The sequence below is a fragment of the Phocoena phocoena genome, chromosome 15, assembly GCF_963924675.1.
Source record: "Phocoena phocoena chromosome 15, mPhoPho1.1, whole genome shotgun sequence".
Classification (NCBI taxonomy): domain Eukaryota; kingdom Metazoa; phylum Chordata; class Mammalia; order Artiodactyla; family Phocoenidae; genus Phocoena; species Phocoena phocoena.
The window spans coordinates 42,292,867-42,313,223 of NC_089233.1; the positions used below are offsets into that span (position 1 = coordinate 42,292,867).

The following is a 20,357-nucleotide window of genomic DNA, read 5'->3' on the forward strand; positions in this document are numbered from 1 at the left end:
GAAATGTACATATGTTGGAAACAGAGCCAGACCACATTTTATTTTATTTTATGGTTTTTTTGAACACTAGTGGGATGTTCTTTTTATTTTTTTAATAAATTTATTTATTTATTTGGCTGCGTTGGGTCTTCATTGCTACTCGCAGGCTTTCTCTAGTTGCGACGAGCAGGGGCTACTCTTCGTTGCGGTGCACCGGCTTCTCATTGCGGTGGCTCCTCTTGTTGCGGAGCACGGGCTCTAGTTGCGTGGGCTTCAGTAGTTGTGGCATGTGGACTCAGTAGTTGTGGTTTGTGGGCTCTAGAGCTCAGGCTCAGTAGTTGTGGCCCACAGGCTTAGTTGGTCTGCGGCATGTGGGATCTTCCTGGACCAGGGCTCGAACCCATGTGCCCTGTATTGGCAGGCGGATTCTTAACCACTGTGCCACCAGGGAAGTCCAGACCACGTTTTAAAATCACTGCATTTGAAGGTGGGAGGGAAGGAGCACTCCCTCCTTCATATTTGTTGCCTTCTTTTGCTTTTCAGATTCTCAATCCCTGATGCTAATCTGAGATGGTCCTGCTGCAGCCCAGACAGCCCCCTCCTGGCCCCCGGTGGGCCAGAGCCCAATCACTTCTCTCCGGGGAGAAGTCCCACCCACTCGGAGCAGCTCCCTCAGCTGGGCAGGAGGATGGCGGGGCAGCCACCCTGGCTTCCCTCCCCGTGTGATTTGGTGGCCATGATTTTATCTCCATGCCTCTTCCCTTCATCTGTGGAGCAAGGAAATGGCTATAACGAGCCCACATGGTTGGCAAAGGAGGGAACGTCTGTCACAGGCTGGTCTCCCAGGGAACTGGGCTGAGTCAGGATTTGTGGCAGGAGGTTTACCGAGAGGTGTTCTTGGATCAACATCTTGAGGGGCGAGGGGTCAGGACTGAACAGGAGAAGCGGCAGTGCTGGGAAGGCCTCTGCTGACCCCACACCGAGCCCTGGCCCTGGGATGGCCCTTCACAGTTGTCCCTGTGGAGGTTTCTGGGTCCCCACGTCTGCAGTCATGGGATGTAAGCTGCCCACAGGAAGGGGAGAATCCTTGAGTGTGATGGCTGTCATCAGCTGAAGCAGTGGCGAGGGGCCGGCTGGGAGCTGTCAGCATCTACACCCCCCAGCAGCCGGGGATGAGGGGCTCGGACCTGGGGTGGAAGTGGGTCGGGGCAGCGCCCCATAGTGGCCACTGCTCTACGGAAGGCGCCGGCCCCAGAATAAACAGAGGCTATCAGAACACTAAAGCATTCTGCTCAAATGAACAAGGTACAGCCTGGTTATCTCAAGGGTGTGACCTTTTTAAGAATCAAAGTTGCCACTTCACCAAATCCTTGGAGTTGAGGCACTTCAGGGAACGGGGAAAAGTTAAAATGGGGGGCAACCCAAGAGAGATGCAAATTTGCAGGGGGACGGTAACTTGTGGTAGGCACGGAAGTCAAACCTCACTCTGGCTCCATCAGGGGCAACCCGTCACTGCGGAGGCCTCGGAGAGACAGCCCCCTGACAGCCAAGCCCAAGCCTTGGTTCACAAGGGACGGGGCCCATTCCCTGAGGGAGTCCCCAGCACTTCCTCAAGCAGAAAGAACGTGTTCAGAAGGCAAACAAGGAAAGGAAAAACCTCCACTTAAGACAAAAAAAGCAAGAAAGCAAACACAGACATAAGATCTTCTTATTTCTGACAAAGGAAGAGTTTGGTGTTCCAGCGGGTAAAGCCAGAACAGGCCCGGGAGTCCTGTTAGTGCAGGCATCCTCCCATCACAGGAAGAAGTGGCCCGGTAAGAATCACTGTCCTCCCAGGACATCGGAAAACTCTGGGCCATCCATGGATTTCCTTCTTCCTCAGCTTTCTCAGACTCGAGTGTTCACAGCTGCCACTCACCACCTCTTCACTGTGGACCCTGTCTCCCCAGGAGTGGCCCTTCCCCAGAAGGAACCACGAAAGAATGTGGCAAACAAACAGAAACTCAGAAAAATACCTTAAAGCTGTTTCCTTCCCAAGACCTGATTTAAGACAGCTTGATTTATAAACATTTCTATAAGCAAATCACCCACTGCATGTCTAACAGATGTCCTATCAAAGAGACAAAGAATTAAAATGCATGAGTTTCTTAAAACTATAGAAAACCAATGTAGAGGATAAGGGCCACGGATTAACCACCTGCTGCGGTGAAGCATTTTCCACAGTCAGGCCACGAATCCTTACTATGACCCTATCCCAGAGGGACCGAGGCTCAGAGTACAGGTCTCAGTAAGTGGCAGAGCCTGGATTCCAAACTGAGACTTCAGAATGAATAAAAAGCCTCGACTCAGCTATACTAAGCTTTTCTGTAGCCAGGTCCTTTGCTGAGTTTGAGATGCACGTACATTTTGGACCCATGGATGCGTCCTCTTTAAAGAGGGTGTGTCGACCTCTGTGTGCCAGCTCCACGATGGTGCTCACACACGTGTTCTCACTGTGGGTAGCGGCTCGGCTCGGCTCCCATCTGATCATAAATTCCTCCAACCTCCCTGCAGCTTAAACACTAGAGACACAAAGAGAAGCTCTAAAGGCATAATGAGAACAGAAGGCCCTCAGCTGAACTCCCATGCCCTCGGTAATGAGGGGCAGCATGAATCCAGCCTGAAAAGACAGGAGGACCTGGGGCCCAAAGGGGAAGCAAACCATCAAACCTCATGGAGTGCCATTCATCTAGATTGAACCTCTGCTGTGTGCTGAGCCCCAGTCAACCCCACCGGCCCCCTTGCAGTTACCTACACCCCAGCTTAAAGAGAAATGAAGATGGAAGTGCCAGATTCGTTCTGCCCACATCAGTTGGCTGACATCGAGAATACAAACACATGTCCCGCACATGCAAAGACCAGGCCCTCGCATCACGGCCTGGCTTGTATTTTGTGAGACATAATTACAGAAGGAGATTAGACCCGGCGGGGTCCTGGCTCAACCTGAGGTGTTATTACGGAAAGCGAAATGGACAGCACCTCTATGCTGTCCCGTCATGGGGTAGCCAAACTTCCCCTGGATGGCCTGTCAAGAGGAGTATTCCCAACGCTGAGTATTTCCCAGTTGGATGGATGTTAATTCACGTATCCCCTTTGCCAACGTCTCGATGCTTAGAAACCCCGTCAAAACACATTTTCTCAGCACATCCATTTGGAAGGCCAGTGTCCTGCCACTGAGTTCTGAATCTGGTATTGCCTTGGGTAGAACCTTCTAAATCTTAAGTTTCCAGTTGTTGCTGGGAAATGCCGAACCATTCTAAGGGCATTTTAATTTTTACTGTTGGTATTGTTATGACTAATTTCCCTGTACCTTTAAATTATTTTACCATTATCTTAGAACATAACAGAAACAGTATCATCTTATTAAAGTAGGTGAACACAAAGAATTTTTTATAAGACACTTTAAAAAATTGACGCGTCTCCTAAAATAGATAGTTTAAGATCTCCTCAAGAGGTGCCCATGTAAGATTTTAAAAAATGAACGAGACCTAAAAGCCCCACAAGAATTAGTGTATTAGTTCTCTTGATCTTATAGTGATTGAGAAACAAAATGTTATAGCTAAACGGGATCTTAAAAATCTGCACCTTAGAAGTCAAGGACATAAAGGCACTGCAGCAACAGAGTTAACCTCAGATTTTCTTGGAATTTGTTTAAAAATGAAATGCAGTTCATATTCTGGAATAAGCCTAAGCTTGGAAAACAGTCCAAATCAAATAGAGCAATCTAAATCTTCACGTTTATTACCAAGGCGAGACTAATTAGAAATGAAAAGGAGTTTTCCTTTTAATGACTTCTGAGACTTTAAAGAGGATAAGTCAAGCATTTTTCTTTCTTTCTCTTTCTGCCCCCCCCTCACCCTCCCCCCATGAATTGACACTTCTGTCCTTATCACAGCAAACCAGCGATCTGGGGGGCAAGCAACTCTGAGATCTAAAATGCAACACTGCCGCAGCCCTGTGATAAAGTTTTCGCCTTCCAATGTGCATGGCAATTAAATAATGTTAACAGCAGAAACAGTCATAAAAATACTAAGCTACACTTAGCCCTAAAGAAGATTCAGTCTTTCTTAGATGCTATGAGAAGCTTGAGGGTTATGCCCGCCCTGCTACCTTACATGGCAAGAGGGCAGGGTCATTTAACCCTGTTAAAAAGGCCAGTTCATTTCTCGCCTCCTTGGACAATGCAGTTACTCTGACTCCCCGATGGGCAGCGTTTATGATTCGTTGCCACTTCTCCCCAAGTCCATCTTCATCAGCACCAATACCTGAGTCAATCTCCGTCTCCATGATCCCCCCCGACCTTCGGACCCCAGCTCCTTGTGAAGATGGCTTCACTTAACTGGGAGGCTGTGATCACCTGTGTGAGGGCAGGGATACAAGGTTCTTGCTTTTAAAGACAGCAAGCCTAGGGCAGCCGAGCGAGCTTGAGAAGGCAGCCTTCTCCCTCTTCAGCTGATTCGAGAGGGGCCAAAGTGACAGTGTAAAAACGCACAGGAAGGACGTTTGCTCCATGGAGTTAAACATGTTTTCATGTGTCATGTTAAGGTGTCCACAGAGGTGAATGAGGCAGGTCAGTCGCCAGCCGGTCTCGGGCATCCTGGAACACCGCTGCAAAGCGGGAGGCATCAAGTTACATCACCCCCTCCCTAAAGCAGAGCTTCTCAACATTTAATGCACATTGGAATCACCTGGGCAGCTCTTCAAAACCCCAGGCTGCACCCCGAAAAATTCAGCCAAAATCTCTGTGGGTGGGACCCGGGCATTCGAAGTCTCCTCCGATGATTCCAAAGTGCAGCCACTGGGAGAATCAGTGTCTTCAAGAAGCTTTGCTTCAGCAGGACTGGCTGAGATGGTCTCTATCCAAGGCACAAAAAGCGAGCATTGATTCCAATGGCCGCACATTCGGCTTATTGGGGAGCTGGTGACGAGCGCTCGGCCCACAGTGGTGATGTGGGTCTTTTCCGGCATGCAATCTGCAGACCCTGTCTAATATTTTCCATACCGGGCAGTGAGATCACAAACTCCAAAACACTAAATCAAAACCGGAGGCATTACGGGTCTTCAATAAAACTCCATGGCCCATACATGTGGGGAGGTGGGGGGGGGGAGAAAATTAAAACCATCACCGAGCTGCGAACATGTTATATATATGTATATGTAGCAGGCATTGAGGTATTGCAGCAATTACAGAGAAAAAGATATCAAGCGGTAACTGCTTAAAAGTGACCAAGTAGCCCAGCAGTAAAAAGTTACTCACAAGTAAAAATCCCATTTGTGCCCGAAAGAAAGCTCTTCATAAAAGACACTTGATTTCTGACAAGAAAATGATTTGAGCAGCATTGCAGGGAGAAATAACCTAGGGATCTATATGAAACGTTAAATGAACGTGGAGGAGATCCTACTTTGATGAGAACATACAATTCCAGAGGCCTTTAAGACTTCTGAGCGTACACTAAACCAACCAACCCACAAGCCTGGAACAAAGCCTTTATTCCCAAACAGCAAGGTTTCCAAATAGTATGCTGGACTCAAAAAGCAAAATCATTACCATCTAGTTATGAATGATAATTTTAAGCTTGCAAGAAATGGATAACAGAAAATGGGGGCGGGATGCCTGCTTCACTGTCGGTCTGAGGGGAAGTTGGAAACCCTCTACCAGCAGGTTTCAGAGTTCTTTAGTGCAAACCTCCTAACCGCCCTGTTTCTAGCGCTTGCACTATGAGACTGGAGAGGACTGATCTTTAATGAGAAATCAGACAAATCCATGTAAATCACAACTGGATGGGCATTTCTTTAGTTCAAGGAAAAGGGCTCTACATGTGTCCTTCAGTTGCCATGTCCTCCATCCATTCTCCAGGTCCTATGTCCATGGAGGATCAGAAATTTCCAAAGCATTCAAGGGCAGCACACTTCAAGCTGGTTCCAATTAGGCTGGCCGGTGTGGATGTCTCACACATGTCAATATTTGTAGCAGAGCAAGTCTGACCCACAGGGGCATCCACTAGGCAGTGGGAGACCTTTGCCCACTGCCGCCTGTGCGAGTCATCCTGTAGGCAGACATGCCATCACTCTCTTGGTCTCCTTTGAAAATGTCCCTTCTGTCCTCTGTACCCCTGTTAGATCTTTCCTTTTCCAAGTGCCCAGACCATGTACAGGAGATATGCCCCATGGACATTTTAAGTTTCCCAAATATTTCCATTTTAATATTGCTGTTTAGACTCTTAGCACTGTCATATAAACATTTCTGAGAGCTCACTGCAGAGGTGGAATTTTGACCAGTGCTTGGAGAGCCCTTTGGAGGCTTTTGGTTGATGGAGTGAAATGAAATAGATCTAATTAGACAGTGTAGGTCATTTTATATAAGGGGAAATGGAAGCTTATCTGATATGCCCATTGCCAGGGAGAGGAGGGAAACTGTGGATTTTGCCCCCGTGAGAATAACCACGAAAGAATTGCAGGGACGCCCGCTGGTCCTTCAGAAAAACTCAAAGAAACCATTTCTTCCTACTTGGCACCAGCTTCCTCTAGTTAATTTTTATCACCCAAATGCGACATTTAAAACGTTTCTACTCCAAAAGAAATGTTACAAATGTAGTAGTCATATCCCTGCATTGCAGGGTAGGAAGTATCTCAGATCTTCGTTTGCTGTGTTCAATTTCCATTTCTAGTGGGGGTTTCAGGGCAGATTTCTGTTTGCTGATTTTCCCCCCTATCCCTCTGAATGGAACCCGGAAACTGTTATTCACATGGACAATACTCATCTATTCTTGTTTGTCCGTTTCATTTCAGGAAAATGAAAAAAAACATTTCCTTGCTTCTCTCCCCTTGCATTTCCAAGGACATGCCCCGGTCAGTGCCCAGGGGAACGGCCCCCAGGGGAACGGCGTTCCTTCCCATCACTGCCTACTCGACCGGTTTCCAGGCTGGCAACTAAAAGGCGAGGCTAGGCAACCAACTTCAAGGCCAGCGTGGCCACCAGCAGGCCAAGTGGAAACAAGCCTCGGGAATCTGTCTGAGAAGCCTACGGTATTTCTTGTGCCTGGGGCTCTATTTTCATGCTAACTGGCATCATCTTCAACATCTTCCATTCGGGGTCTGGGGAGTCTCTGTGTCCCAATCTGGAGCGGCAGGTGCAGGGCGTGACGCACCCACCCTCTTCCCTGTGAGTCCACTCTGCCGCCTGCAACAGGGCCAGTTCAACCGCGAGTCCTCTTCCCTCCTCCCCTCCCCCCAGGCCCCCAACGCCGCGGTCACTCCGGGTGGGGTTCCGTTGCTTTATCTCACAGTCCCGTTTCCGGCGAGCTAGTTCTCGGTTCGCGCATACCGTGGGGTTTGCAATTCCCTGATCTGGGCCAGCTCTTCCTCCCTTACGTCTCTGAGCAGCTGTCCACTCCTTACTTACTTCTTACGAGTTTGCGCGATCACCTTTGCAAAACTGTGTGAGTGCGGTGGGTGAGGGCACAACATAACCTGGTGCACAAAGCGCTTTCCGTAGCTTGCCCTATTTTATTTTTTAAAGCTAATTTAAAAAGAAAGTGAAGAGACTCGGTTTGACTTTGCTTTCCAACCACACGACTCACGGCACAGTGCACTTCAAATCACAGCATAATTGCGGGGTGTGAGGCTTCCCTGGTGGCGCAGTGGTTGAGAGTCCGCCTGCCGCTGCAGGGGACGTGGGTTCGTGCCCCGGTCCGGGTAGATCCCACATGCCGCGGAGCGTCTGGGCCCGTGAGCCATGGCCACTGAGCCTGCGCGTCCGGACCCTGTGCTCCGCAACGGGAGGGGCCACAGCAGTGAGAGGCCCGCGTACCGCAAAAAAAAAAAAAAAAAAAAAAGTGCGGGGTGTGCGCGGAGCCAGGACTCCCCCGGAGCGCGTGCAGGCCCGCAGGCCTGGGGCTCGCGGGCCGGAGGGAGGCCCCGGCATCCCGTCCCCGCTCCCTCGGAGCCCGCGCTGGTCCAGCGTCCCCGGCGGAGGTGGCTGGGTACCGGCGTTCGCCGTTAGTCAGCGGGCTCGGCCCAGGGTCCTCCCGGGATGCTGCCTCTGTTTTCTGCGCTCGGGTCCTTCCAGGTCGCCGAAGCGAAGGGCGCCCGGCCCGACGGTTGCTCCTTCAGCCCCGCGGGACCCGAGCGGGACTTCCTTCTGCTGGTTTAGGTTTCTCCTGAAGCCTTTGCGATGCACGGGCTCCGGGAACACCGCGGTCTATCGCGACTGGCACATTTCGTTTGCACCCAAATAACTCCCCGATACAGTCCCACCAAAAAGCAAAGCGACGCAGGAGACGTGAAGTGGGGTGACTGTCGCTCCAAGGATGACCTTGTCACCGAACCTTTATCTCACAGCCTTAACTTTCGGGTTCTGGGCCCAGGCGGCAAACCGCAGGAGTACTCACCCGTAGCCCATCCTGCCTCCCGGGAAGACCGACACCCTCTTCCTGCCTCCTCTTTGCCGCTCGCTTTTGGCACGTAGTTGCTACTCCTTTTTCTGTCCTGGGAAACCCGCGTCAGTCTCCGAAGCCACTCAGGGACCCTCGAATCTGTCCTTCGCCCTCCGGGCTTCCAGCCCCAGCGGGACGCGTTGTCTCCCGAGTCCCGGCGGGCGCCCTTAGCTCCTCTGCCCTGCGTCCCCGGGAGCCGCTCTTCACTTTGCTCCACGCTGCGCCGAGGCGCTCGAAACAACGGAGCCAAACCCAGCCCAGCAGAGACGTGGAACCCGCGAGCTTTTTACCTCTGCGCGCTCAGCACCGACCACGTCGCCGCCCCCTGCCATGGAGGAGACCAAGCTGTATCCCGGGGAGGTGGAAGAGTCTTTTCCTTTCCTTCTGCAAGCCCACTTTTGGGCCACCTCGCTTCCAGCCCAGCCCGCCGCGCGGGAGCCGGTGGAGCCGAGCCGCGGGCCGACAGGGGGCGACAAACTGTAAGCTTTTTGGCGGCGGGCTGGGAGCAGGCTGTCGCGAGCGCTGTGTGGTCCAGCAGCGGGCAGCCGGCGGCTGGAGGGGTGGTGGTGCGAGGGATGTGGGCTGTGAAATGAGGGCCGGCGGGCTCCGACACCCCAGGGAGCCGCCGGCGCAATCCTCCTAGCGTCTCCTCCAGCCCCGGAAGATCTCCGCCAAGGGGAGTGGGGAGAAGATGCCGTCCTGGGACCTGGGCTCACCTCCTTGCCCGCGCCCCGCGGTTTACTGGCATAGGTGGGGTGATGCTCCCCTGACAGGGAGATTGGGGCGAAGCACCTCTCACCCAGACACCCCAGCTCTATTTGTTCTTCTCTGAGCGCGCCTACGGGGTGGGCGGGGGGGGGGGTAGAAACGGCTTTAGCGGCTTCACCTTATTTTGAGGGCGCACCGGGTTATGGATGCTGCGTTTCCCGGAATAAAACTTTTTGGTCTCCGGCGCCTGACTTGAAATTCAGACAACGAAAGTCTAGATCAGGGGCTAACAGGTTGCAAACCACCTGGAGAGAACTGAGCGGGGCGTATCCCACTGCCCGCAGCCTCGGAGGGCCCCACGTCCATCGGGCACTCAGTGCTCTGCTTGGGGCCTTTGCAGAGTTCCTGGCTTTGCCCACCTAAATCCAAACCACCTTTTCCGCTCTCTGAAACCCGACGCTGCACGGTCGTGGACGGGCCTTATCTTCCAAAGAGTCCCACCCCCAACTCTCGCCAGTGTACTGACTAACCTCTACCGGTCCCTGCGGCCTCCCTGAAGTCCCTGGAGCCCGAGTCTGCACTATGTTTTCTGTGCTGCAGGAAGGGAGACTCCTCACTTCTTTTGAACCCGGTTTTTCTTTTTCCAAGGATAATTCTTGGAATTATCTGCCGGGGCCTGTGCACTCCCTCCCGAGAGCAGAGGAGGGAAAGGAGTCAGGGACTTGGTCTCCACTACTCCCTGCTGCGTTGGTGGGGTCTGTCTGTGCTTCCAGCAGCATCACCGTCCAGGAGCTGTGTGCAGCTTTCTGCCAGCCCCCAAGCGCTTGGACTTTTGGGGCGATGGTGGCGGGGGACACTTCCTTCCTTCTGAGGAGAGCTGGGAGCATACAGGAATCCTAGGAGCCAGGGCTTTGCTTAGGATCCCTCCAAGGCCCCCCTCTCTGCTCCTACGCATTCAGCTAAATGCTCCTGGCAATTACTGGCCCCAAGCTCAGAACTCCCAGGTCCCAGTCTTCTCCTGTCAAAACCAGGAGGTTTCTCCCTTTACCTGCTCTCTCCTGAACCCCACCTCAAGGCTCCCTTTGGGACTACCACAGTTAATGACACAGGCTGGGAAATCTACAACTCGATGTTGATGCAGGATAGAAGTAGAGAAAAGTGTTGATGGTTAATGCTAAGTCCAAAGAGTCCAGGGCTGTGCAAACCCCACTTACAGGAAGGGGAAAGGACCATTCAGTGGTTTAACAAAGACCCCTTGGAAGCCACAGGTGCTGGGTGAAAGATGAGGCCACGCCCCCCCTCCCCCCCACCCCACCCCGCATGGACAGATGCAGGCTTCCAGCTTGGAAGACAAGGAACTGGAACGACCTAGAGCAGGATCTATAGCGTTTGACCTCTGGCAGGCCACCAGGACGCCCCTGGGGTCCGGACAGTGTGGGGTCCCTGTTCTGGGGGCAGCAGGTCAGGATCCCTTTCTGACCTGAGTCCTGGGTCACCTCTCTGAGAGAAATGAGTTCAAGTGGGTGGGCCAGTCCACAGGGAGACAGAATCTAGAATGTGCCCCCCTCACATCACTGAAATCACACTACTACCCCAAGGAGTGGGTAGCTGTTAAACATTGTAAAGATCTTCTGAGAGCGAAATTGGAGTGTCAGCCAGAAGTGGGGCACTCTGGAGTCACTCCATCGCAAACACTTTGGACCCGGCTGGCCAGGCGCCCTGCATTACCCTGGGCTCTCACTGCGACACCAGCACTCTGCCCACCCGCCCGGAGTTGGGGCGCTGGCACCGCTCTTCCCCTGACCCTGCCCAGGGAGAGGGACGGGAGAGGTAGCCCCACACTGACCACCGTGCCATAACCGACTTTAATCCTCGGATATCTTAGTAGTAATGGCAGCGGAGGTTAGTGATACAACTAAAACCCAAACTAGTACTAGTACTAATAAGTACTCATCAATTTGAAATGACTAGCCCATCATTCTCAAAACCCGAGGGGTGAGGGGCTTCGAGGGAAGCGGAGCAAGTGGAAGGTCCCAGGCCCGGCTGGGGTTAGGACTGTGTGTGTGTGTGTGTGTGTGTGTGTGTGTGTGTGTGTGTGTGTGTGTGTGTGTGTAGGGGGCTGGGTTCCGAAGGAGGGCTGAGGGGGGAGCACAGAAGGAGGGGGTAGAGTTTCAGCGCGGGGAGGGGGGCGCCGGGGCGCAGTGACGGGAACCAATGAGCTGCCAACTCGCGCGTCTCCGGCGTGACTGCCTAGATTGACGTGGAGGACACGTCAAATTGATCCCCGCACTCCGCAGCCTCCCGGTCAGACGAATTTCTCCTAATCGGATGAAGTTCACCCTAGGCCTGGGGTCGCGGGCGTGGAGAGTGTCCTGGGAGCGGGCGGCGGCGGCGGCGGGCGGCGGCGCGCTCGGCAGCGGCTCACGGCGCTCTTCCAGCCCGCGGCCCGGCCGCCGCGGCTCTCGGCTCGCGCGCGCCCTCCCTCTATGCCTCTCCCGCGGCGGCGGCGCCCCAGCTCTCCCGGACCGCGCCGGGCCCAGCCCCGGCCGCCTCGGCGCCAGGCAGCCGGCCGGCCCGCGCGCCATGGGTAAGGGGAGGGCGGACGAGGCGGGGGGTGTCCCGGCGCCTCCCTTCCCTCGCGCCCGCGGTCCCTGGGAGACCAGGTCCCGGGTCCCGGACTGGCCGCGTTCTCCGCACGCCCCCAGCCCCGGGCGTGGGTGGGGGGCGCCCGGCGTGTAGCGGGAGGGGATGTCCCAAGTAGACGCGTCGGAAGTCGCGAAAGGGCACGGAGGGCTGAAGTGCGCGGCTCCCCCCTCCGTGGTCCCTGCGCGCGTGCCAACTCCAGGGACCGGACCGGGTCCGTTTGCTCGGATTCCGAGGACCCACCGGTCACCTTCGGAGGTGCCCCGGGTGCAGCCCCTGTCCCTGCGCGGCCACCCTCGGCTAACTAGCCGGTGTTCTTTCCCCTCCCCTCACTCTCGTCGGGCGCGTCCGCAGAGCAGACGTACGGCGAGGTGAACCAGCTGGGCGGCGTGTTCGTCAACGGCCGCCCCCTGCCCAACGCCATCCGCCTGCGCATCGTGGAGCTGGCGCAGCTGGGCATCCGACCCTGTGACATCAGCCGGCAGCTTCGCGTATCCCACGGCTGCGTGAGCAAGATCCTGGCGCGCTACAACGAGACGGGCTCCATCCTGCCCGGGGCCATTGGGGGCAGCAAACCCCGCGTCACTACCCCCAACGTGGTCAAGCACATCCGGGACTACAAGCAGGGCGACCCCGGCATCTTTGCCTGGGAGATCCGCGACCGGCTGCTAGCCGACGGCGTCTGCGACAAGTACAACGTGCCCTCTGTGAGTTCCATCAGCCGCATCCTGCGCAATAAGATTGGCAGCCTGGCGCAGCCCGGCCCGTACGAGGCGAGCAAGCAGCCGCCGCCGCAGCCGGCGCTGCCCTATAACCACATCTACCAGTATCCCTACCCCAGCCCCGTGTCGCCCACGGGCGCCAAGATGGGCAGCCACCACGGGGTCCCGGGCACAGCGGGCCACGTCAGCATCCCCCGTTCATGGCCCTCGGCTCACTCGGTCAGCAATATCCTGGGCATCCGGACGTTTATGGAGCAAACAGGTCAGTGGCGCCGGCCTTCTGTAGCCTTCCTGGAAGGGGCAGAAGTGGAGGGGCGGGGAGGCATGCGGGTGAGGGGTCACTCTCGCGGGCCTCCTCCAACCGGTTTTGGCTCAGGGGAGGGCTCCGGGTTGGCCAGGGAGACTGAGGGTCCCGGGCCTTCTGTGGGAGTCCTCGGACATCTTGAACTTTTTATGACAAATATGGAAAATATTTCCCAAATAGAAGAGCAATCATCGACCACAAATTCGGAGGCTTGAAATTGCGCTTTTTCATTCTTGCAAAAAGTATGCAAACCCCTATCGCCAGATCTAAGCCAAACAAACCGCAAAGTCAATTCTGCGACCCTTTCTTAAGATCCCGATCTTTCGGGATCCCTCACCATTCCCCAAAGGGCTCTGTCCCTCCCAGGCCCAAAGGCTCTTTGAGTAAAAGGCGAAGGGTCTGGCTGGCCGGTCTTGCTGTGTGGCCTGAATCTCCAGCAGGCCCCGTGGCCTGGCGGGTGACAGGCGCCTGCAGGCTGCAGCCATCCTCAGGGTGAAAGCTCCCACGGATTTGCCCTTTGCTTGCAATCTCTGGGTGTGGAGGGAGGGAACGGGGAGAGGGGGGAAGGTTAGGGGCAGTTTTGGTGAGGGGCTCGGAAGAATGGGTGGGGGCCGGGACCGGGTCCGTAGTCTCTTTGCACTGTCCCCTGCCCCCAGCAGCTGGCCAGAGAGTGGCGTGTTCTTAGGTGCGCAGACTCAGCAGGAGCATAAGAGGCAAAATTCACCATAGCCCAAGAGACAGGAGGGGCGTCCAGAAAGAAACTGAAGGCTTAGCTCCAGCGGCTGTGGGCCGCGCCTCCAGGCCGTGCACAGGCTTCATTTCTCCTTGTGGCTCAAACCCAGCCTGGGCCGCAGGCTTGGGCCAAAGCTTCCCATGGAGCGTCCGGTGGGGAGCTAGCGGGGAGGTGACCTCTCCAGGCCTGAGCTCAGATCTGGAGCTTTCTCTCGGTTTTCTGCACACACACGTGTGCGAGGAGCAGACCTGTGCCGGCGACGCTCATGGGCGGCTGGGTTGATGCCTCTTTCTGGAGGCCCGGGATGTCTCTGGAGGGAGTTGTGAGTAGAAACGGCTTCCAGCCCTCCAGACGCTTATTGAGACATTGAGAAGCCCATGTAGTTCTCTTGAGCCTGCTGTGGATTTGAACTCGGACCTTTTGGGGCACCGTCTCTGCAAAGTGGAAAAGCCGCCTGGGCGGAGGGTGCCCAGATCTGGCCGTCAGCCTCTCCCTGTCAGAAACTTCCTGTTTCGTGGGAAGCGGGTGGAGACCTGGGAGGAGCGAGGGGCAGGTCCCCAGCACCCTCTCTCTGCCCCGCTGGGAGCAACAGCGAAATCTGGGGTCCCCGCTGCCCTGAGCATCTGCCACCGGGTGTTCAGAGGAGCCTGGGTCGTGCCTTCGGATCCGGGCTGGGCGCTTGTAGGCACGTGTTTAGATGTCCGGGCCGGAGGCCCGTGTGCCCAGCGCGGACTCAGATGCCTCTTCTAATCCTCCTGTGTCCCCGCAGGGGCCCTGGGGGGGAGCGAAGGCGCCGCCTACTCCCCGAAGATGGAAGACTGGGCCGGCGTGAACCGCACGGCCTTCCCCGCCAGCCCAGCCGTGAACGGGCTCGAGAAACCTGCCTTGGAGGCAGACATTAAATACACGCAGGTAACTGAGCGCGGGGACGGAGGTGTCCTTAATCAGGGGAGAGGGAGAGGGAGGGGGTAGGGAGAAAGAGAAGAGACCCCCTCCACCCCCAGGGGAGGCGAGTTGGGCTGAAGGTTGAGGTCTGGTCTGCGGGCATATTTCTCTCCTTTCCTAGGAGGGGATTGACTTGCCTTTTGCCAAGACACTTTTGCTAAAAAACCTGGGCCCCGTTAACACAAAAGGTTGAGGACTGACTCCCTTTCTCTAAGTCCCGGACGGTGAATATGATGACCCCCTTCACCTTTTGTTATTATTTCTAACAATTTGAGTGGACATCGCTTTGCCACAGTCCTTGCCAGGACAATTAGAGGCCAGACTTCGCATGGGGAATCATTGTGGGGACAGCAGGGAGAATGGGGACTCCCCCCACCTCGGTAACTGCCGGTGCTGGAGAAGCCGGCGGGATTGCCCGCTGCCGACGGTCTGTCGCTCCCTCTCCCCGCAGTCGGCCTCCGGCCTCCCCGCGGTGGGCGGCTTCCTCCCGGCCTGCGCCTACCCGGCCTCCAACCAGCACGGTGTGTACAGCTCGCCGGCCGGCGGCTACCTCGCCCCGGGCCCGCCGTGGCCGCCGGCGCAAGGGCCCCCGCTGGCGCCCCCCGGGGCCGGCGTCACCGTACACGGCGGGGAGCTTGCCGCAGCCGTGACCTTCAAGCATCCCAGCCGAGAAGGTGAGGGGCGCGGGCCGGCGGGAGGGGTTCAGACGAATGCTGGAGGATTAGGAAAGGTGCAAAGGAGCAAAGGAGAGAGACAGACAGAGACAGAGACAGAGACAGGAGACAGAGAAGCTGGAGTGGGTACCGGCATAGATTCTTCCTCTGGGTTACACTTTAAGCCAGAGCAGATTAATTTCTAATAGGTATAAGCTGTGTCCCTAGAAAGGGAGGCAGAGATTGAGAGAGGCCCCAGGACTGTCCCCTAACTTGTATGGATTAAGAAGACCCCCTCTCTGGGTCTCATTTCTCTGTCCGTAGAAGGGTCTAGAAGGCACCCTCCAGGGGCACCTTCCTGTGGCCTGTGGAGCTGTACCTTCTGTGGAGGACCTGCTGTGGCACCTGAACCCCGCAGGTGGGGTTGGACCTGCCCTGGCCTGGACCCCTTCCACGCACTGCCTATCTCTTTCTTCCATGTCCGAGTTTTTTTTTTTTTTTTTTTTTCCCAAGCAGGCCCTGTTCTCCCCTTGCATTCATCTTCTTTAACACATCCTTTGGGAGAGGAGACAGCATCTCAATCATGTGTCTCTAAGTCTAGACTCTTCTTCTCCTCCTCCTCCATAAATCTGCTCTCTGATAAGCCAACTAACAGATTTGAGGTATTTAATTCACGGTCCACAGTGAGAGGGGCATCTTCTTACACTGACCTTTGGGTTCTAGTTTTTCCTGTAACTTGGGAAAAGCTCACCTGCCCTTGACTCTGCATTTTCCTCACGGTGAAAGGAATGACTGGATTTGCCAATTTCCAACCTGCCTGCTTTTAGGTTCCGAGCGCCAGGAATTTGCAACTTCAACTCCTCTAGGAAAAGGCAGGAGTCACTCCGGGGTGGAGGTGGGGCCTCTCGGCCTCAGTAGCAAAGGTGGCTGAGCACGAACCTGGGGGCTGCGTGGGGCACAAGGATGTTCCAGATTCCCGAAGGGTCTTTGCAGCTGATCTGCCTTATACCCACCCAGGCAGAAGTGGGGGCAGGTGGCACTGGGTAGGCAGAGGAAAGGAGGGGCTTCCTCTTTGGTGATACCCAGGCAAAAACTTTATTTCCAAGTAGTTTCATTGAGACATAATAGCATGATCTATGAAAGAGAGAGAGACAGAAAGAAAGTGAGAGAGAGAGAGGATTAAGATGCCAACATTAACAGTCAAGCGGAGGAACAAAAGTTAAAAAAATTTTTGTCACTTTTTTAGAGCACGAAAATTCTGGGATATCAATTTACAAATATTGAGACTTAGAACTCCTTCAAGCTTTAAATTTAATTTAAATAATAGGAAAATTCCACTTGTTCATTTACAGGAAAATCTAAGTAAAGGGAATTTTAAAAGTCGAGACTCAGAGCTCCTTCGATCTTTCCCTTTAAGGACAGATAAGGGGTCTTAGGGGAAGTGTTTTGCTCAGAGCCTTGTCCTCGGACTTGGACCTACTCGTTTTCTTGACACCTGAGGTTATCTGTTGAATTAGAAATTAAAATGGAATTTACCAAATTATACTCATTAGACTAATCGTTTAACTAAGCAGGTTAATTTGATTTAGAAAAGTGTATCCACAAATTTAAACGATTCCCCCTGGGCTGACCCCAAGTAGCAGGAAGACTTAGAAAAAGGACTCGCTATCTTCAGAGTGATGCGGTCCTTTCCTAACAGAGCCATTCTGTCCCAGGGTATTTCAAGCGCTACCTTAGAAACAAATTATGAAATGTAGGTAATAATCCAAAGGTGAAACACACAGTTCTGAGTTCTAGGCTAACTCTAGTTAATTTGATGGGCAGGGGGTACCCACCGGTGGTTAATTTTCTTTGGAAGATACTTCCTTTCAGAAATACAGAGCCATTGAATGACACTGGCATTCCTGTCCATTTCACCATTATTTTCACTTCCTATTATGAAACATCCCACCCATTTCCAAAATCTGCAGCAGTAATTAGCTACATTCATTGTTAAATTAATAACAATGTTCTGATCCTGACAGTTCTTTAAAGATCCAAGTAAAGGGTCATCGAATAAATCAGGTCGATCATTGAAAATGATTTCTCCAGCTGGCATACAAATGTTTGTGTTTGAACAGGAACATATAAATAATGAGAATTGCATATCTACTTGGGTTATGGATTTTTACTCTTCCCATTGGCAGAGAAACGGAATTGAAAGATTGCCCCCACCCACAAGTGGTCTTTGAAAAATTACAAAGCAAAGTAATGTGAATCACTGCCTTTAATTTTCGAATCATTGCTTAAGAAATTATCTTCAAAGAAACCTATCCCATAAGACAATTTACTATCATTAATTGTTCATAAGAGTAGTAGGAATAGTGTCTATTGAACTTCTTCAGTAAGAAAACAGTTTCTTTACTGAAAGCGGTTTAATGTCACGACGGCTCAGTATAAAACAAATACTTCTGATCACCTAGTCCATACACGGACAATATACACATAATAATATATATTATATTTTGTATATGTATATACATATATTTCAATATGTCCTCCACATCAGGTACAAATGAACATTGCTATCCTAAGATAAGCTTACTCAGATGTCAAATTATTCATTACAATTTATTAACTTTATCTTGGTAGAGGGTTGTGAGTCTGGGTTCCCTATTATTTAGGCAAGACAGTGTGATTTACATTTCCCCACGGTGAAAGGAAACTTTAATTCTTAAGGCCTGAGAGCATAGGAAAGTTCCACTTCATCTACAAGTGGAGGGGGGCCCGTGTTCTAGGAATTCCGACCCCTATGCAGACAAGACCATCTCCCTCCCCTTCCCCTTCCAGACAGGTGACAGACCCCATCAGGCATTCCCTCAAGACAAATGGTATTTACAGAGTGTTTTCAGAAACCTCAAAACCTCCCGGCTCTGAGGTCCCTCCCAGCCGGCTTTTGGAAAGACTAAAGATTTGAAAATCAAATTTATAAGATATTGCATAGGCTCAAAGAAAATGTGTCTTTTATATTTGTTAGAGATAACTCGCGGCTTGTTCCAGTCACCCCTGCTCCGGATTAGTTCTTGAAGGATCCTAAAAGCGAACTTTGCCAGGAACACTAGGGCGCAAGCGTTGGCCTGAGAGCCCGCCGCCGCCAACCTCGGTCTCCTTTGACACAGCCTTGGGAGACCCCTTTCCAGGACTCCGCTGACATCTCCCCCATCCCCGCCCCGCCCCACCCCAGGGTCCAATATTTTTTAAAAAGCTTGTCCCCATTCCTGCCCATTAAGTTTAAATAAGCTTGCAGAGCGCCTAACGCCGGCCCGAGCCTTCGTGGGGGCCCCGCGACGTACCCACTCCATCGCCCAGATTCCTGCAGGTGGGAAAGGAGGGGCAGAGGGGTCCTATGGGGAGGGACTGGGGCGAGGGAAGAGCTACAAACGCAGCAGCAGGCTCGCCCCCATAGAGTGGAGTGAAATCTGTCTCTGGTCTCCCGGGTGTTTATTTTTCACGAGTTCATTTTCTCGCTTGTCTCTCAGGCAACCGGCCCTTGGCTGAGAAACCTCCAACTCCGGAGTTGTTTTCTAAACAGGGCCTCACCTCCAAGTGTGTGTACTGGGTGGAATGAAAAGGTCTGAAAACCTCGTCGTATGAGCGGCCACAACTGTGTTTAGGAAAGAGAGCTGAGAGGCAAGGGAGAGCGAGGGGTCGGTCCTGGAAAGGTCTCCAGACCCCTTCGCCACCTCTGCGAAAACAGATGTGCGCGCGCGCGTCCCTGGCGCAGAGGTGTGGGCCCGGCTCCGCGCGGCCCCGGGGCCGTGCGCCAGAGCCGGGGCGAGGGCAGCTGCAGGAGGAAACAGCCGGGAGCTCCCCCTCACCCCAAACTGAGACGCCCCCAAGCTCCCCCTTTAAAGGAGGACGTGTGGAGGAGAAAAGAAAGTTGAAAATAGGCGCTTTTTGGTATAAATAAGCCTGTGCTTTCCAGCGCAGGAGAAGCCGAGGGGCCGGGCGTCGGGAAAGGGAAAAACAGGGGTTGCACAATCGTGGCGTCAATTTTCTGGCTTCCAGTAGCAAAACTTGGGCCCCTTCCCAAAACCCTAAATAATAGAGCAACTCGCTGAATGCTGCCTAATATGGCAAGTCCACTGTCACTAAATCCGGAGGCCCACAGGCCCCAGGACGTGCTGTGCCCACAGTGATGAGCGCATCTGGATCCCCGGGCCGCGGGGGCAGAACGAAGTCTGCCGCCCGCCTAACGCGCGACCGCCTCCCACGTCGGGGGTGATCCTGGCCACCCTGGGCCCTCCCCGCGGGGCATTTTCGTGACCCACCCCCACTCGATTCCCCCCCGGCCCATCACGGGCCCTGAGCTGCTTTGAGGACCGTGACCTGACGCGCTGGCAGCCTCTTGGGCCGGTGCGCCAGCTGGGTCTGGCGTGGGTGGGGGCTCGGGAGGCGGGGTGCGCGGATCTCAGCTCCCCGCTCCTCCCCGGTCTGCGATCGGACCACCGACCCGCCCGTGGCCGCCTGGCTCTGCAGCGCCTCCCTGCGCCCGGCGCCCGCTTTACTGTGCGGCGCGGGGCCCGCGGCGCGGGGCGTCTGCAGGCGGGCCCTGCGCGGAGAGCCGCGACCCAGGCTGGGAGGGCGAGAGGCTTCCGCGGGGCCGCGAAGGGTGGGTGCCGAGGGCTCCGGGGAGCGCGGTCTCGCTGCCTCCTTGCAACCCCGAGATGTGGAGCGCGCGCTGCCCCTTCTCCCCGGGACCCTGCGCTGTCGGCCGTGTTCCCGGGTATCGCGGTCCCCGGGTCTCCCGCTCGGCGCAGCTCCCGGCAGTGACCCCACGCCGTGTGCTTCCTCCCGCAGTGGCCGACCGGAAGCCGCCCAGCCCCGGCGGCAAGGCCCCCGACGGCCTCGGGAGCTTACACGGACTGCCCGCTCCGGCCTCGACCTCCTAGGGCCGCGCGTCCGTGAGCCGAGCCCAAGCCCGAGCCCGGAGGCGGCGGCGGAGCGACGGGCGCAGTGGGGCGCGGACCCGAGGACTCGCCGCGGCCGAAGTGCCCATCAGCCCCGGCCTCGCCCGGCCCCGCGCCCGGCAGCCGCGCTTCCTCCATCGGCCGGGGTTTTCGGCTTCTCTGAACTTTGGCTTCAGACTGTTGCATCTTCGTCGCCGCGACCTTTGCTCTGACGTGGCCTCCCTCGTCCAGCGGGCCTCCAGCGTCT

General features: G+C 54.8%; 1 protein-coding gene across 1 annotated transcript; it reads left to right on the top strand.

The window, feature by feature from the left end:
• Positions 1-11,489: 11,489 nt before the first annotated feature.
• PAX1 (paired box 1) lies at positions 11,490-20,092 on the top strand. The gene is made up of 5 exons (XM_065892944.1): positions 11,490-11,748; positions 12,159-12,788; positions 14,333-14,475; positions 14,960-15,182; positions 20,001-20,092. Exons 1-5 carry the CDS (start codon positions 11,490-11,492, stop codon positions 20,090-20,092), a joined length of 1,347 nt encoding a protein of 448 aa, XP_065749016.1.
• Positions 20,093-20,357: the final 265 nt, after the last annotated feature.